This window comes from Anabrus simplex, chromosome 1 (genome assembly GCF_040414725.1).
Source record: "Anabrus simplex isolate iqAnaSimp1 chromosome 1, ASM4041472v1, whole genome shotgun sequence".
NCBI classification, from domain to species: domain Eukaryota; kingdom Metazoa; phylum Arthropoda; class Insecta; order Orthoptera; family Tettigoniidae; genus Anabrus; species Anabrus simplex.
Window position 1 is genome coordinate 694,201,019 of NC_090265.1, and position 14,572 is coordinate 694,215,590.

General features: G+C 38.3%; 1 protein-coding gene across 2 annotated transcripts in view; it reads left to right on the plus strand.

The window, feature by feature from the left end:
* The window catches only part of LOC136857351 (kinesin-like protein Klp61F), a 295,057-nt gene that overhangs the window by 249,498 nt on the left and 30,987 nt on the right, over positions 1–14,572 (plus strand). For both annotated transcript variants that reach the window (XM_067135960.2, XM_067135961.2), the window contains exon 15: positions 6,967–7,189. In XM_067135960.2, the coding sequence (XP_066992061.2) occupies positions 6,967–7,189 (223 nt within the window). The remainder of the gene's footprint in view (positions 1–6,966; positions 7,190–14,572) is intronic.

A 14,572-nucleotide genomic window follows, 5' to 3' on the forward strand; every position in this document is an offset into this window, starting at 1 on the left:
TCCTCCTCCATTCGCCTCACATGACCCCACCACCGAAGCCGGTTTATGCGTACAGCTTCATCCATCGAGTTCATTCCTAAATTGGCCTTTATCTCCTCATTCCGAGTACCCTCCTGCCATTGTTCCCACCTGTTTGTACCAGCAATCATTCTTGCTACTTTCATGTCTGTTACTTCTAACTTATGAATAAGATATCCTGAGTCCACTCAGCTCTCGCTCCCGTAAAGCAAAGTTGGTCTGAAAACAGACCTATGTAAAGATAGTTTCGTCTGGGAGCTGACTTCCTTCTTACAGAATACAGTCGATCGCAGCTGCGAGCTCACTGCATTAGCTTTACGGCGGATTTATTATTTATGAAAAATAGGATAAGAAATGTAGAGTTAAGGTAACATTCATTTGCGTTATGAATGATTCATACTGAATGTCGAATGGAGACGTCCATTGACAGGATTGGTTTATTGAGCGATACTTTGAGGACTGGAAGGCGGTCTTTCTCGGAACCTATGATAAATGAGTAGAATGTTGATGAAATAATTTTTTTTTTTTTCCCTGAGACGCTACCGGGATTATCTACACTCAGACTTGGATGCAGGTGGGGTAGACTACCTTTTCTAAAAATGAGAGGAAAGTATTAAAAGGTGTGAAAAATACGAAAGAACAAATATGAAAATCTTCTCCCCTGGAGATTATAAAATAACAAATACACTTAAAGATGTTAAAGTTGGCTTTTTTTTTTTTTTTTTTTTTTTTTTTTTAATATTGAAGTATTATTGCAGATTACTCTTTCTAAAACAAATGTTAGTAGAAGGCTTTTATTTTGGAGCAGTGGGTTATTAAACGTAAATTTCTTGGAATTGGTTACATTAGACCACCAACTGCCAGGAATAACTTTGGCCGCTATTTTGAATCAATCAAAACTTCGACCAACTTGAGTGATCGAGTCAAAACTCGACGGTGCGAGTTTTAAAATTCGTGACCTCTGTGCGCTTACGCCAGTCCACTTTCTAAAAAGATTTTAATTTAGTCTTCATTATTAAGGAATTTCACATTTTCCTTATCTATAACTACGCTATCCAAACCCCCTGGCACTACAGCCCTTGAAGGACCTTGGCCTACTAAGCGACCGCTGCTCAGCCCGAAGGCCTGCAGATTTGAGGTGTCGTGTGGTCAGCACAACGAATCCTCTCGGCCGTTATTCTTGACTTTCTAGACCGGCGCTGGTATGTCACAGTCAGAGTGCTCCTCAATTCTAATCACGTAGGCTGAGTGACCTCGTACCAGCCCTCGGGTTCAGGTAAAAAATCCCTGACCTGGCCGGGAATCGAACCCGGGGCCTCCAGGTAAGAGGCAGGCGCACTACCCCTACGCCACAGGGTCGGCAACTACACTATCACAAGACAAATATGCACTATCCTAGTCAGTTTTGCACGATTATGTTTCTAATCCAGATATACATAGGCTCTCGTATCACGTGACAAATATTCAGTACAGTTCATTGTACCACTCGACACAAAATAAATTTCTACCTTCTGAATGGAATGCGAAATACAACCACAAGCAGGCTCACTTTGCTATTCAGCAATCTGGCTGCTAACCAGTGAGCAAAACTGAACATTCTTGAAGCTAACTACTTGCTCCCCGAAAGTGCAACTTGTTCTGTGGAGTTCAGGAAGGCCATTTCTCGTAATCACGTAACTGTGGCAACGGCTCTTGCCTGAGTTGGAAATAAAGTTTCTTTCGCAGGGGATGACAAACACAGTAACATTTTCAGGGCTAGTTAAAATGTGATCATACAAAGCGGTAATAGTGAAAATTTGTTACACGACAAGTGTGGTATTTTGATACGGATTTAATACCATGAGAATCGGGACTTCGAATTTACGCCGTGCTAAGCGGGAAAACGTGTTAATGAGGAATGTACTAATGAGGTTTCCCTCTAACGCGTTAGCTTCAGCAAAGCTCACTCTTTTCTTCTGGTTAGCGAGGATGCTTATAATCCAGTGAGCCTGTTAGTGCTTGTATTTCGCTTTCCAGTCGGAACTTTAATCTTAAAAAATATTAAACAAGATCTATTTTGCTCTTCGTTGCCTCCAAGTAAGAATTAAAATATTTCAAAAGTGCCTGTATTATTCTCAACAAATGAATAAGTTTACGTCATCAACCAGCAGGTTAAGAACATTTTGAAAAGTGACAAAATAACTTGCATTAGCACAGACCGCATAGACATACAATTAGGGTAAATTTTAAATTTACCAGGATAAGAAAGATTTCCTCCTCTGCAAACCATGTGACCTTGCCGCGGTGGGGAGGCTTGCGTGTCCCAATGATGCAGATAGCCGAGCTGCAGGTGCAACCATATCAGATGGGTATCTGTTGAGAGACCAGACTAACGAATGGTTCATCGAAAGGGGGGTAGCAGCCTTTCCGTAGTTGCAAGGGCGGCAGTCTAGATGATTGACTGATACGGCCTTGTAATAATACTCAAAATGGCTTAGCTGTGTTGATGCTGCTACACGGCTGAAAGCAACGGGAAACTACAGCTGTAACTATCTCCCGAGGACATGCAGCTCTCTCTGTATGAATGATGTACTTATGATGGCTTCCTCCCGGGTAAAATACTCCGGAGGTAAACTAGTCCCCCATTCGGATCTCCGGGTGGGGACTACACGCGAGGGGGCGATCATCAGGAAGATGGATACTGACATGCTGAGAGTCGGAAGTTTGAATCGTTGTGGTGGGTTAGAGAATCTGGGATATGGATAGGCTAAAGTTAGATGTAGTTGGTATAAGTGAAGTACGTTGGCAGTAGTCAGGCGACTACCGAATTATCAACACAAAATCAAACAGGGGAAATGCAGGAGTTGGTTGAGAAATAGGGCAGCGGGTAAGCTACTACGACCAGCAGAGTGAAAGAATTATTGTCTTCAAGACACCAAACCAATGCCCACCATAATAGTGCACGTCTATATGCCTACTAGCTCAGTGGATGATGAGAAAATTGAAAGAACATATGAAGAGATAGAAGATTTAATACAATATGTAAAAGGTGACGAGAATCTAATTGTGATGGGAGACTGGAATGCAGTGGTAGGCCAAAGAAGTTAATACAGTAGGAGAATTCAGATTGGGACAAAGGAATGAAAGAGGAAGTCGGCTGGTTGAAATCTGCACTGATCATAATTTAGTCCTTGCCAATACTTGGTTCAAACACCACAAACGATGGCTTTATACATGAATGAGACCTGGAGACACTGGAAGGTATCAAATAGACTTCATTATGATTAGGCAGAGATTCAGAAACCAGGTGTTGGATTGCAAAACTTTCCCAGGAGCAGACATGGACTCTGACCACAACTTGTTGGTCATGAAATGCCATCTGAATCTGAAAAAATTAAAGAAAGGAAAGAATGCAAAAAGTTGGGATCTAGACAATTTGAAAGAAAAGAGCGTGAGGGATTGTTTCAAGGAACATGTTGCAAAAGGACTAAATTAAAAGGCTGAAGGAAACACAGTAGAGGAAGAGTGGATAGTCATGAAAAATGAAGTCAGTTAGGAAGGAAGAAAAGATCAACTATGAATCAGTGGATAATTCAGGAGATACTAGGTCTGATTGATGAACAACAAAAATACAAGAATGCTAGAAATGAAGAGGGCAGAAAAGAATACAGGCGATTAAAGAATGAAGTGGATAGAAAGTGCAAGGTAGCTAAGGAAGAATGGCTAAAGGAGAAGTGTAAGGATGTCAAAGGTTGTATGGTCCTGAGAAAGGTAGATGCTGCATACAGGAAAATCAAGGAAACCTTTTGAGATAGGAAATCTAGGTGTATGAATATTAAGAGCTCAGATGGAAAGCCACTTCTAGGGAAAGAAGATAAAGCAGAAAGATGGCAAGAACATATCCAACAGTTGTATCAAGGTAAAAATGTAGATAATTTGGTACTGGAACAAGAAGAGGCTGTTGATGCTGATGAAATGGGAGACCCAATTTTGAGGTCAGAGTTTGACAGAGCTGTGAATGACCTAAATAGGAACAAGGCACCTGGAATTGATGACATTCCCTCTGAATTACTGACTGCCTTAGGAGAAACCAGCATGGCAAGGTTATTCCATTTAGGGTGCAAGATGTATGAGACAGGAGAAGTCCCATCCGATTTTTGGCAGAATGTTCTTTAGACCTATTCCCAAGAAAGCCGTTGCTGACAGGTGTGAAAACTACCGCACCGTTAGTTTAGAATATGATGCGTGCAAAATTTTAACACATACTATTTCCAGAAGAATGGGAAAACAAGTTGAAGCTGAGTTGGGAGAAGATCAGTTTGGCTTCAGAAGAAATGTAGGAACACGTGAAGCAATCCTGACTTTACGTCTGATCTTAGAGGATCGAATCAAGAAGGACAAGCCCACGTACATGGCATTCGTAGATCTAGAAAAGGCATTCGATAATGTTGATTGGACCAGGCTATTTATGATTCTGAAGATGATAGGGATCGGATACCGAGAACGAAGAATTATCTACAACCTGTATAAAAATCAGTCTGCAGTGATAAGAATCGAGGGCTTTGAAAAAGAAGCAGCAATCCAGAAAGGAGTGAGGCAAGGCTGCAGTTTGTCCCCTCTCCTTTTCAATGTTTACATAGAACAGGCAGTAAAGGAAATCAAAGAGGAATTTGGAAAGGGAATCACAATCCAAGGAGAAGGAATGAAAACCTTGAGATTTGCCGATGATATTGTTATTTTATCTGAGACTGCAGAAGATCTCGAAGTTGCTGAATGGTATGGACGAAGTGTTGGGTAAGGAGTACAAGATGAAAATAAATAAGTCCAAAACAAAAGTAATGGATTGCAGTTGAACGAAGGCAGGTGATGCAGGAAATATTAGATTAGGAAATGAAGTGTTAAAGGAAGTAGATGAATATTGTTACTTGGGTAGTAAAATAACTAACAATGGCAGAAGTAAGGAGGACATAAAATGCAGACTAGCACAAGCAAGGAAGAGCTTTCGTAAGAAAAGAAATTTGCTCACTTCAAACATTGATATAGGAATTAGAAAGATGTTTTTGAGGACTTTCGTGTGGAGTGTGGCATTGTATGGAAGTGAAACATGGACGATAACTAGCTAAGAAAGAAGGAGAATAGAAGCTTTTGATATGTGTTACTGAAGAATGCTGAAGGTGAGATGGATAGATCGAATCACGAATGAAGATATACTGAATCGAATTGGTGAGAGATCGATTTGGCTAAATTTGACGAGAAGAAGAGATAGAATGATAGGGCACATCTTAAGACACCCTGAACTTGTTCATTTGGTTTTTGAAGGAAGTGTAGGTGGTAAGAATGGTAGGGGTAGACCAAGGTATGAATATGACAAGCAGATGTAGGATGCAATATTTACGTCGAAATGAAAAGGTTAGCACAGGATAGGGTGGCATGGAGAGCTGCATCAAACCAGTCTATGGACTGATGACTCAAATAACAACAACAAGAAAGATTTAACATTCTTTAAACACATTATATGAATGTGAACTAGTTCATATCCTTCAAGAGATATGTCTGTCCTCGAAAGAAATGAGGAAAGTTAATATACTTTAATTTACTCCAAGCCATGCATATATTTGTAGCAGCATGGCAACTAGTCACAATGGGCGCTATTCGAAACTGCTTTGGCCATGGAGTTTTTTGTGCCATTTCAGAAATTTTAATGAAAAAAATTTAATTCTATTAAAGGGGAGGCACTGTTTTGTAGATTTAAATTCGATCAGGTTGCCATGTTCTAATAAAAGGATGACACTACTGATCACATTATTGAAGATTGTGGGGGTTTGTATCAAAGGACTAGTGTGTCACAACTTTCAAAGAATTTGTTACTTTTGATGATGATATCTGAACCTCAGAACTACAGATGGATATTGGAGACCTTCAAAAAGATAAAGTACTGAAGAGGAAGAGAAGATACGGATCCAGCAGAACCAACTTTTGGGGCAACAATCGAGGTACTGGATAGTCCTTCAGTACTCCTTAAACGTTGATGAAGACCTCGTCAGCAGTCTCAACCAAATTGAGAGGAAACTTCTCTCCGCGAGACATCTGGGCAAGAAGCAAACTACTGCACTGCACTATTTGATAAAGTGAATGCTACTGTGCTTATTCTCCTGGTTCTCATGGTCTGTTTTTCACAAATCTATTTAAAATCATGTTTGGCCTCTGTTCCTTCCATTTAAATTTGCAAATCAGTAATACCCATTTTTCTTTTCCTTGCTGCAGGTTGTGCTTCCAGTGGTCCACTAAGGAATTTGTTCAGTTTGCCGTTGTGTAAATATTTTCTGTTATTGTGTTAATTTCAGTTTGTAGTATTAATGTGTTCATTTATTATTTCTTGACATTAAAGACATAAATGTATGACTTTATTGTGATAGGTAGCCTATTTTCTTTGAACCCCCTTTGAAGGAAGAAATATCAAATTTCCCTGAGATTCTTTAAAAAGGGATTCCACTGGGTAGTGTAATTGTATCTTTTCCTCAGCTTTCATTGAAAGACATAACTGCAGACAGATAATCTAGTCAGTGCAGTCGTCGTTGGTTGCATCCATTGTGTAGTCACGTGTGACTCCTGTCAACCCATCGTACTAGATATCCGAGTCAAGATAATTTTTTCTTTAGAGTGATGACCTAAGAATGAGAGTGCACCTGTTCTGTGTTGGGTCACTTAATGGTCCTTCTGTCAAATTGAAAGAATTCGTTCACCATGAAATTGGCAGATGCGATGTGTAAACAGTTTGACAGGTGACAGTATTGTATATGATTATTTGGAGATAGTCCTTGTCCTTCATAATTTTATGTTTGTATTACTCCCTTTTCTGATCGCGACCTGTCATTTATCCTACCGTGTGTTCCTCTCCATTACATATTAACCTAAACTATTCTGATCCTGTGAAATAGTGTTCTGATATTTGTAAATCTTTGTTTGCAGAACATCATTAAGGAGTTGGAGTCATCTGTCGCTGTTCATGAAGAATTGATAAGAGATCCGGTTCACCTATTTGAAACGGTAAAACATGAGTGCTCCACAGACGTTGAAACTCATTTGCAGGGTGCACAGACAATTGCCTACAATTTGAGAAATAACATTGAGCAACTCAACAGAGATCTTAATAAATTTATAGAAGAGGACATTCAGCATTATGCCCCCTCAGGTAATATGTGTGTTTTGTTTTTCAGACATGCCTGTTTTTTTTTAAATAAATACCATTTTTACTAGAGTATATCATGCACCTTTTAATAACAATGAAATTGGAGAAAATTAACCACTGCTTATTTCTTGAATCAATTTATCTTCATGTGTTGGTATAAATCCAGCAGCATACACCCAGTGACATGTATGCCTGCTGTTAGCTCAGGATTGAACTTTCTTCGTAATCCATTCTTATCTTAGTTACAGCTGATTTTGTGAATGGTAGGTAATTGTTGATCGTAGGGGTTTCCCGGGCGTAATGAGCTAGACGGAATGTAACGCTGTTGAACTGTCTGCAGTTTCAGTACACGGTTTGTGCGGACATTGCATGTAAGATAGTCCAGTGTAATTTGATACTGTAATTTGCCTTCCAGCATGACTTTGCTTAAAGGAGGTTTATGGAGAAGTGTTACAAAGTTTTATGACAAGTTTTCAAATTAGTAATTAAATTTCTGGAGTAACATGTCATCCTACCACTGGCCAAGAATTTAATGTAACTTAGTTATGATGTCTGCTATTGGTGTAAATGGAAAGTTCCTTTTTTAAATTCCAAGAAATCGAGTACGTCTGTTTCCCAGAGGTTGAAACTGAACTGCTTCAGTATGTGCACTGTTTACTTGATGGATGTGGTCTTTCACAGAAAATTGTACAATTTAAAGCACTTGAAATAGTGACAAAGCATGTTATTAACCATACCGAAGTGGAAGCACGACCTTGCTGTATAAGCCTAGCCACTACCAAGTTTTGATGAACATGTGAATCCCTGGGCCAGGTTATTTTAAAGGAAGAAGCACTTTTACAGATTTTTACTCATACTATTAATAGAATGTACATCTACCCCTTATACCCCATTTCTTGATACAGAGTTAGGGATGAGGTGAGATATTTTACTGCAGGATGCCCGTTCTGATGCCATCCTCAGTTGAGAAGATAATGATCGAATGAATGATAGTGGATGAAAATGAAGTGGAAAGAAATTGGCTGTTGCCTATAAATAGGAACTGTCCCATTCGCTTGGAAGCGAAAAACGTGAAACATTGTGGGTTCGAACCCACTTGCGTCCCGAATGCAGAGCTTGGCTCCATTGCAACTCCACTCTGTAATACTGTTACTGGAATATAATATAAAATCGGTGATTCCTGAATTCGTATCCTCAAAACCATGAACATTTGTGTGGGAGGAAACCTATGTGAGTAGGTGGTGACAATTCATCAGTTTCATCACTGCCAATTTGGCAGACACTTTCTTATTCTTCAGTATCGTTCCCTATATTTTCATCATCTTCCTCATCAAAGTATTGATCTCCAGAATCACTATTTGTGGGTTCCTCTCCAGTACTTCCAATCACATACTTATCCTAGCAATGATCTTAAAATTAAACTCAGGTATTCTTTCAAGTTCTGCTATATGGCATGTTTTCAGTAGGCATGACCTTTTACCTCATTCCACTAGATTGTCATTCTTATGCCAGTCTGGTGTGAATATGATCTACCTTGACGCTGTGATAAGATGGATTATTCATAACAATAACATTGTTCTGTTCGAGGAGAGGTAGAATTTTGTTAACCCTCGGAATGTCGCACGTGGCAGTGTAACGTCAGTCATTATTGCAGTGGAAAAGACCGCGCAATAATTCAGTGTTCTTTTTATTTCAATTTGCTATTTAATTTTGTTACAGTAGAACCTCGATAATTCGAAATCGGTTAATTCAAAATCCTGCCTAATTCGAAGGAGCTCTCGTTCCCGGAAACATGAGATACAGTTTTGCATGTTATTTGAATTGTTTCATTCGAAATACGGATAATTCGTAATTTGAAGTACAATGTCGGCCCCGTTACCGAAATTCAGACTTTTAATTCGAAACTGCCTTTACAGCTTAAATCAATAGTATGTTACAGAGTAATTTCAACTCTAAATTTATCTGCATCATAATTTACCGCGTATTCCAGAACGTAGCTTTCCGCACTTACTTCGGTGGGTCTACAGTGCGCTTCATGATTGCTAAGTTGAATGAAATCGGAATTCTTTTGTATTCAACCTTTTAAGGAATGCCGTAATATCACGCACCAGGCAGTGTGCGGAAAAAACAGAATCCGCGAACACTGGCGATGCCGACAGTTGACGAAAAAAGCGTGGCTCATATAATAAATTCGTAGGCACCGAACAATATTGTCATTGCTGACGAAACTGCATTTTTATACTATTTTAGAAGTCAAACACTGGCTTTCATTATGCAGCATTTTTTGCGGCTGCAAAATTATTCTTTATTTCCGTGGGTTTAATGACGATTAACTTAAATTTGTCATCATAATACCAAAGAGAACCAGTTGAAAATTTGCCGGCAATACCTATTCCGTGCGTCTCTACAATACGGTGATACATCAGGAAAATATTCGTGCTGTCTATAAAACTGTTATGGTACTTTTACTCAGCGTCAGATATAACCGGCTACCGCTACACGCGCATCTCACTTGCCAGGTTCAGCCAATTTCAGCGGCTAGCAATGTATAGGCCTAACCGTGGACGTAGAAGACCAAAGAACAAGTTCATTGCGCCATGGTATGGCATTTCCGCCCTTGCGTTTTTCGTGCACATACTGGTACCTCACAATTTCATTTTCGACTTCTTTAAAGCGTCCTTGTTGCAGACCACTGAATGCAATTTTTTTATCTTTGTCTTCACACTGATGCCAAATGTTGGCTTTAGTTAGGCTTATGCCATATTTTCTTGCGATTGCACAATTATTCTACATTTCCGAGTGTTCAATAACCATTAACTGAAAATTATCATAATATCGACGAGAACCCGTTGAAAATTTGCTGACAATATCTGTGCAACGTATCTTTATGATTATCCATCACGAAAATATTCTTGCTGTCCATAAAATTTAATATTACTAAGAGTCCAGTACAGTAGACGCGTTATAACTCTGCCACTGAGTAGCTCTGGCCTTTATAAGAATTCGAAGGCTGGCATGTTTTGATGTCATTCTGCAGATTTGAGAAACGTTTGTGTAGAGGCTAATAGAATGTCATTCTCTCTTTACTATTTCCGAAGATCCAGTGACGTTACACACAGGCACTGTACAACCGGTTGTCACTGCTAGCGATGTATAATAAAGAATCGGTCGTTTAATGTCAACGAATTTTGTGTGTACGTACGCGTGTGCGGGGTGAAGAAGTTGCTAGTGGTATGCATTACTGTTAGGCTGCAAATGCAAGACGACCCTTGATTTTTTGCATGAGATTCTGAGGGGGAAAAGACGTCGTCCTGGATTCGGAGAAATACGGTATCACTCCAGAGTTTTCTTCAAAAGGTGTCGCCTAACCTAACCATATATTATGTGTCATGAAAACATAATTGAAACGCATGTAGAGAAATGAGTTATACTCGCTGAAATTTACATGTGAATAGCCTATCCGAAATTTAACACATTGCTGACCCGAGCTTGTCACATACCCTGTGGACCGGACATTTTTCTACTAAGTATACTAGGGTGCACTTGATTATAAAAATGTACATAAATATTAAACCAGTCAATATTTTATCTTTAAAGTTGGTATGGGTACTCTTCAATGCCCCTAGTAGTAGTCGATCTGCCTTTACAAAACCATCTTCAGCGTCAATTCCTAACACATCATTAATGTTTACATCGTTGTCGTCGTCAGAATCTCTTGAATAAATAAGTACACTAGGTAAATTATGGCATGTAGAGGCTTGAATATCACTTCCACTATCACTCTCACATTCAGTTTCCACTAATTCATTAGACCATTTCCATTTGAACGATCATCGGCATATAATTCTTCTAAAATATCGTCAGCTAACACCGTATTCTGCGGGCGCTCCATCTTGTCATTGACTGAACCGGCAGAAAGAAAGTCGACATTTCGAAACTAAATCAAAGAATAAAAGAGGCCGTGAATGAAAGAAAAGTGGCGGATGTACATCTACGATTTATTCTACTCAATGTGCACGTCCGAAATAGTTCAAGATATGGTAAAGAGATGTCACAGGAAGACCGAAAACAATGTCTTGAATAAAACCAAGATTTCTCGGGCCCGTCACCTACCGCTGGCGAGCGTACTAAGAGATTTCTCGGGGCCCGTCACCCATGTGTTAACTAGACATGAGTAAATATGAACTATCGTCTGATATCAGTGTTGTATTCTGCCATATCTTGAGGTGCGTCACATTCTTAATTTCAGTATACAACCTTAAAATTAAGAGAGAGTTTACTTCAGCCATTATTTTTAACAAGTTAACTGCTATCTGCCACGTTATTATACATTTATTTCAAAAACGTGTTGTCCTCAATCATTTTGAATTTTCTTTAGAGAATAGCAGTCGTTGGGTATTACTAATTGACTCCAACATCGCCTTTGAATGTTGACAAGAGAACTAGGTAATGAACATAGCGAGGGAACTATACCGAAGATAATCGATGGCATGCAATATAATCGCTGGGGTGCATAAATATCGATAAGGGAAAAAATCGTGCGCGCTTAATCGCTCGTAACAACGAATGCGTCAGTGATAGGGCTATCGCTATAACCGAAGGATGATGCACAGTTTATTATTATTTACATATTTTACGCCCACATTGGAGCACTTTAATCATACATTTGAGTTAATTTCTTCTTTTTCTTCTCCCAGAACTTTCTCATCCTCTCCGACCTGGAAACCCTTTGTGTGTCCGGTATAGTATGTTGTTTCAGTTAACTGTTTTTAGTTTGAGAATTATGCTTTTGTTCTTCAAAATCCTCTTCTCTTATGTCTTTGATTTGTTGTAGAGTTATACCCAATTCTTCCAGATCATCCTGAACTTCTCTGAACCAATTATTATTGATTTTGTTTTTCAAAAAGTAATCAAATAGTGGTTTCAATATCCTTGTGTTTGGTAATCTTGATATGTGACAAAAAAAGGAAATTATTCTTTTACGCGTTGTAGATATTATTAATTCACATTCACAATAGACAATGTTGTTAGGCAACACTCTCCACTGTCCATCAACTTAGTGGTTTTTTTTAAATTAATAATTGTTCTAAGAATGCTTCTATCAGTTTTCTATAATTTGTCTGTTGTAGATTTTACATTTAATTCGAAGCAAGTTTCACTAGCATACGTTGCCTCTGGTTTAACTATGGAATTATAGTGTTTCAGCGTAACGTTTATCGAAGGAGTTTTTTTTAATAGGTTGGCCAGGTAAGTCTTCGTGCTTGTTCAAATTTAGTTGTTCTGTTGCTTCTTTTTCATTTGATACACAGGGACAGCAACATATTGTCAGTATAATAGGGTTCTCCTTATATGCTGTACTTGCTATAGCGTACTTCTACTGTATGTGTTACAATTTATTTATGTGACATGCGTGAATGCTTATCTATATGAAGTGAATATTCCTGAAACTTGAAAATTAATTATAAGTATGTATAAAATTAAAAACGTATACGTAAAACACTTTTATGCTTGTAAATGTGTAAGTTTATGGCTTGCACTGTTTCTTGATTCTTCAGTTTGATTACTGTAATTAAGTCTTATTGTCTATAACTACATTATATTAAAAACTCAGTGGCTCGAATTGTGATATCTGTTACACTTCAAAAATTTCTCGTTTAAAAGATTTTTGTGACCTTATATACATGAGGGATAAGAAACACTTTACATCTCTAAAGGGCAAAACATTAAAGTAGTGTAGATTCAATTGAGGCTTGGACGGAAATGTAGAGATTACAGCTTGCCATATATAAAATCCTGTTGTTTACATTAAAAGATGCGTCATGATGTCCTGTGCCGTATTAAAGTTAAGTTGTGTGGCATTAAAGCAGAGTGGTGGCTCCTTCCCTTTTTCTAGTTGTGTGAGTGTGTAATGATTATCTGTGAAAGATAAGAATGTGTGAGTGATACTAATATATTGAAGGAAAGTCTTTGAGCCATGTGAGAGAATCTATATGTGTACTTACTGCTATTGTAGTTCTGAGGTTATATATGGTTTGGGAGCACGTTGTGTACTGCTCCGTGTTCGTCTCGGGCTAACGCCAGTTGCTGTAAGGAGAAGGGCCTGAGCGGCCGGGTGAGTGACTGTTGAGGGGGTAGGGGTGGACCTGGGCGTTTTTTAGCGGTGGTTCTCTGGCGCGTGTCAGGTTTTGTTTGTTGATTCTCTTGAGATAAGCAGGTTTTAGCGAAGGAATGAATGTCTTGAAGATGATATTTGTTTTTTCTGTGATTTCGTTTATATTAAGATTAGGGTTGGTGTTGTTAATACTTCTGTTATATTGAGCAAGGGGCCCATGGGATTTATATTCAGAATTTGCATGTCATTTTCGATACTTCTGAATTTGTGTTTATAATCTTCAATGTATTTACCTATGGATGAAAAATAAGTTTGCATGGCAGTTACGTATTCATTGTAACGGATTTAAAAGTTCCTGCCAGTACGTCCGATGTAGCTGGTGTCACAGTTATTGCATTTTATACGATATACCCCTGAATGGTTGTATTTATTATTACTGTTGATATTTCTAGCGTTGTGTATGATATTGGCACTATTGTGTGTAGTTTTGTATGCTATTTATAAGTTGTGTTTTTTGAAAACATTGGTTATGGGATATATATGCGTATTATTGAAAGTGAATAGTACGTAATCTTTCTTGGATTTTTCTGTTTACATTAGTTTTGATTTGGGTTGAAATTTTCCTTATCGAATAATTTTGTTAATCTCTTATATTCATTGTGTTTGGCTACTTCATGAATTAGTTGTAATTGTTTAATTCTTCTGTTAGTGGTGTGCTAAATGCTCTATGTATCATGCTGTAGTACGCTGCTCTTTTGTGTATATTGCGATGAATAGAATCCATTTTGATTGTATTAGAGGTGTATGTGTGGGTTTTCTATATATTTTGTAAGATAGGTGACTTTCTTGTCTGGTTATGGATATGTCTAGATAGTTCTATTTATTTAGTGGATTTTGTGTGTGGGTCTGTTGTATTCAATTGATTAAATATGTTGGTTTCATTTGTAAATCTGTTGTCGATGATAACGAAAATGTTGGCAACAAATCTGCACCAGAAAGATATATTGTTCATGTTACTGATAGACTGATGCTCCAAATGGTCTATGTAGATTTCGGGTAGTATGCCTGAGGCAGGAGATCCCATCGGTAGACCTTGCTGTTGATAAATAGTATCATGGAATTTGAAATAGTTGTTGCTGTTGGCAAATTCGAGTAGTTTTATAAATTCTTCTATTTCTAAGGTGCTTAGATTACTGTAGTTTTAAAATTGGACTCTATTATTTTCATGGTTTTCTGTGTGGGTATATTAGGATACATGTTTTTCTTGAATGATG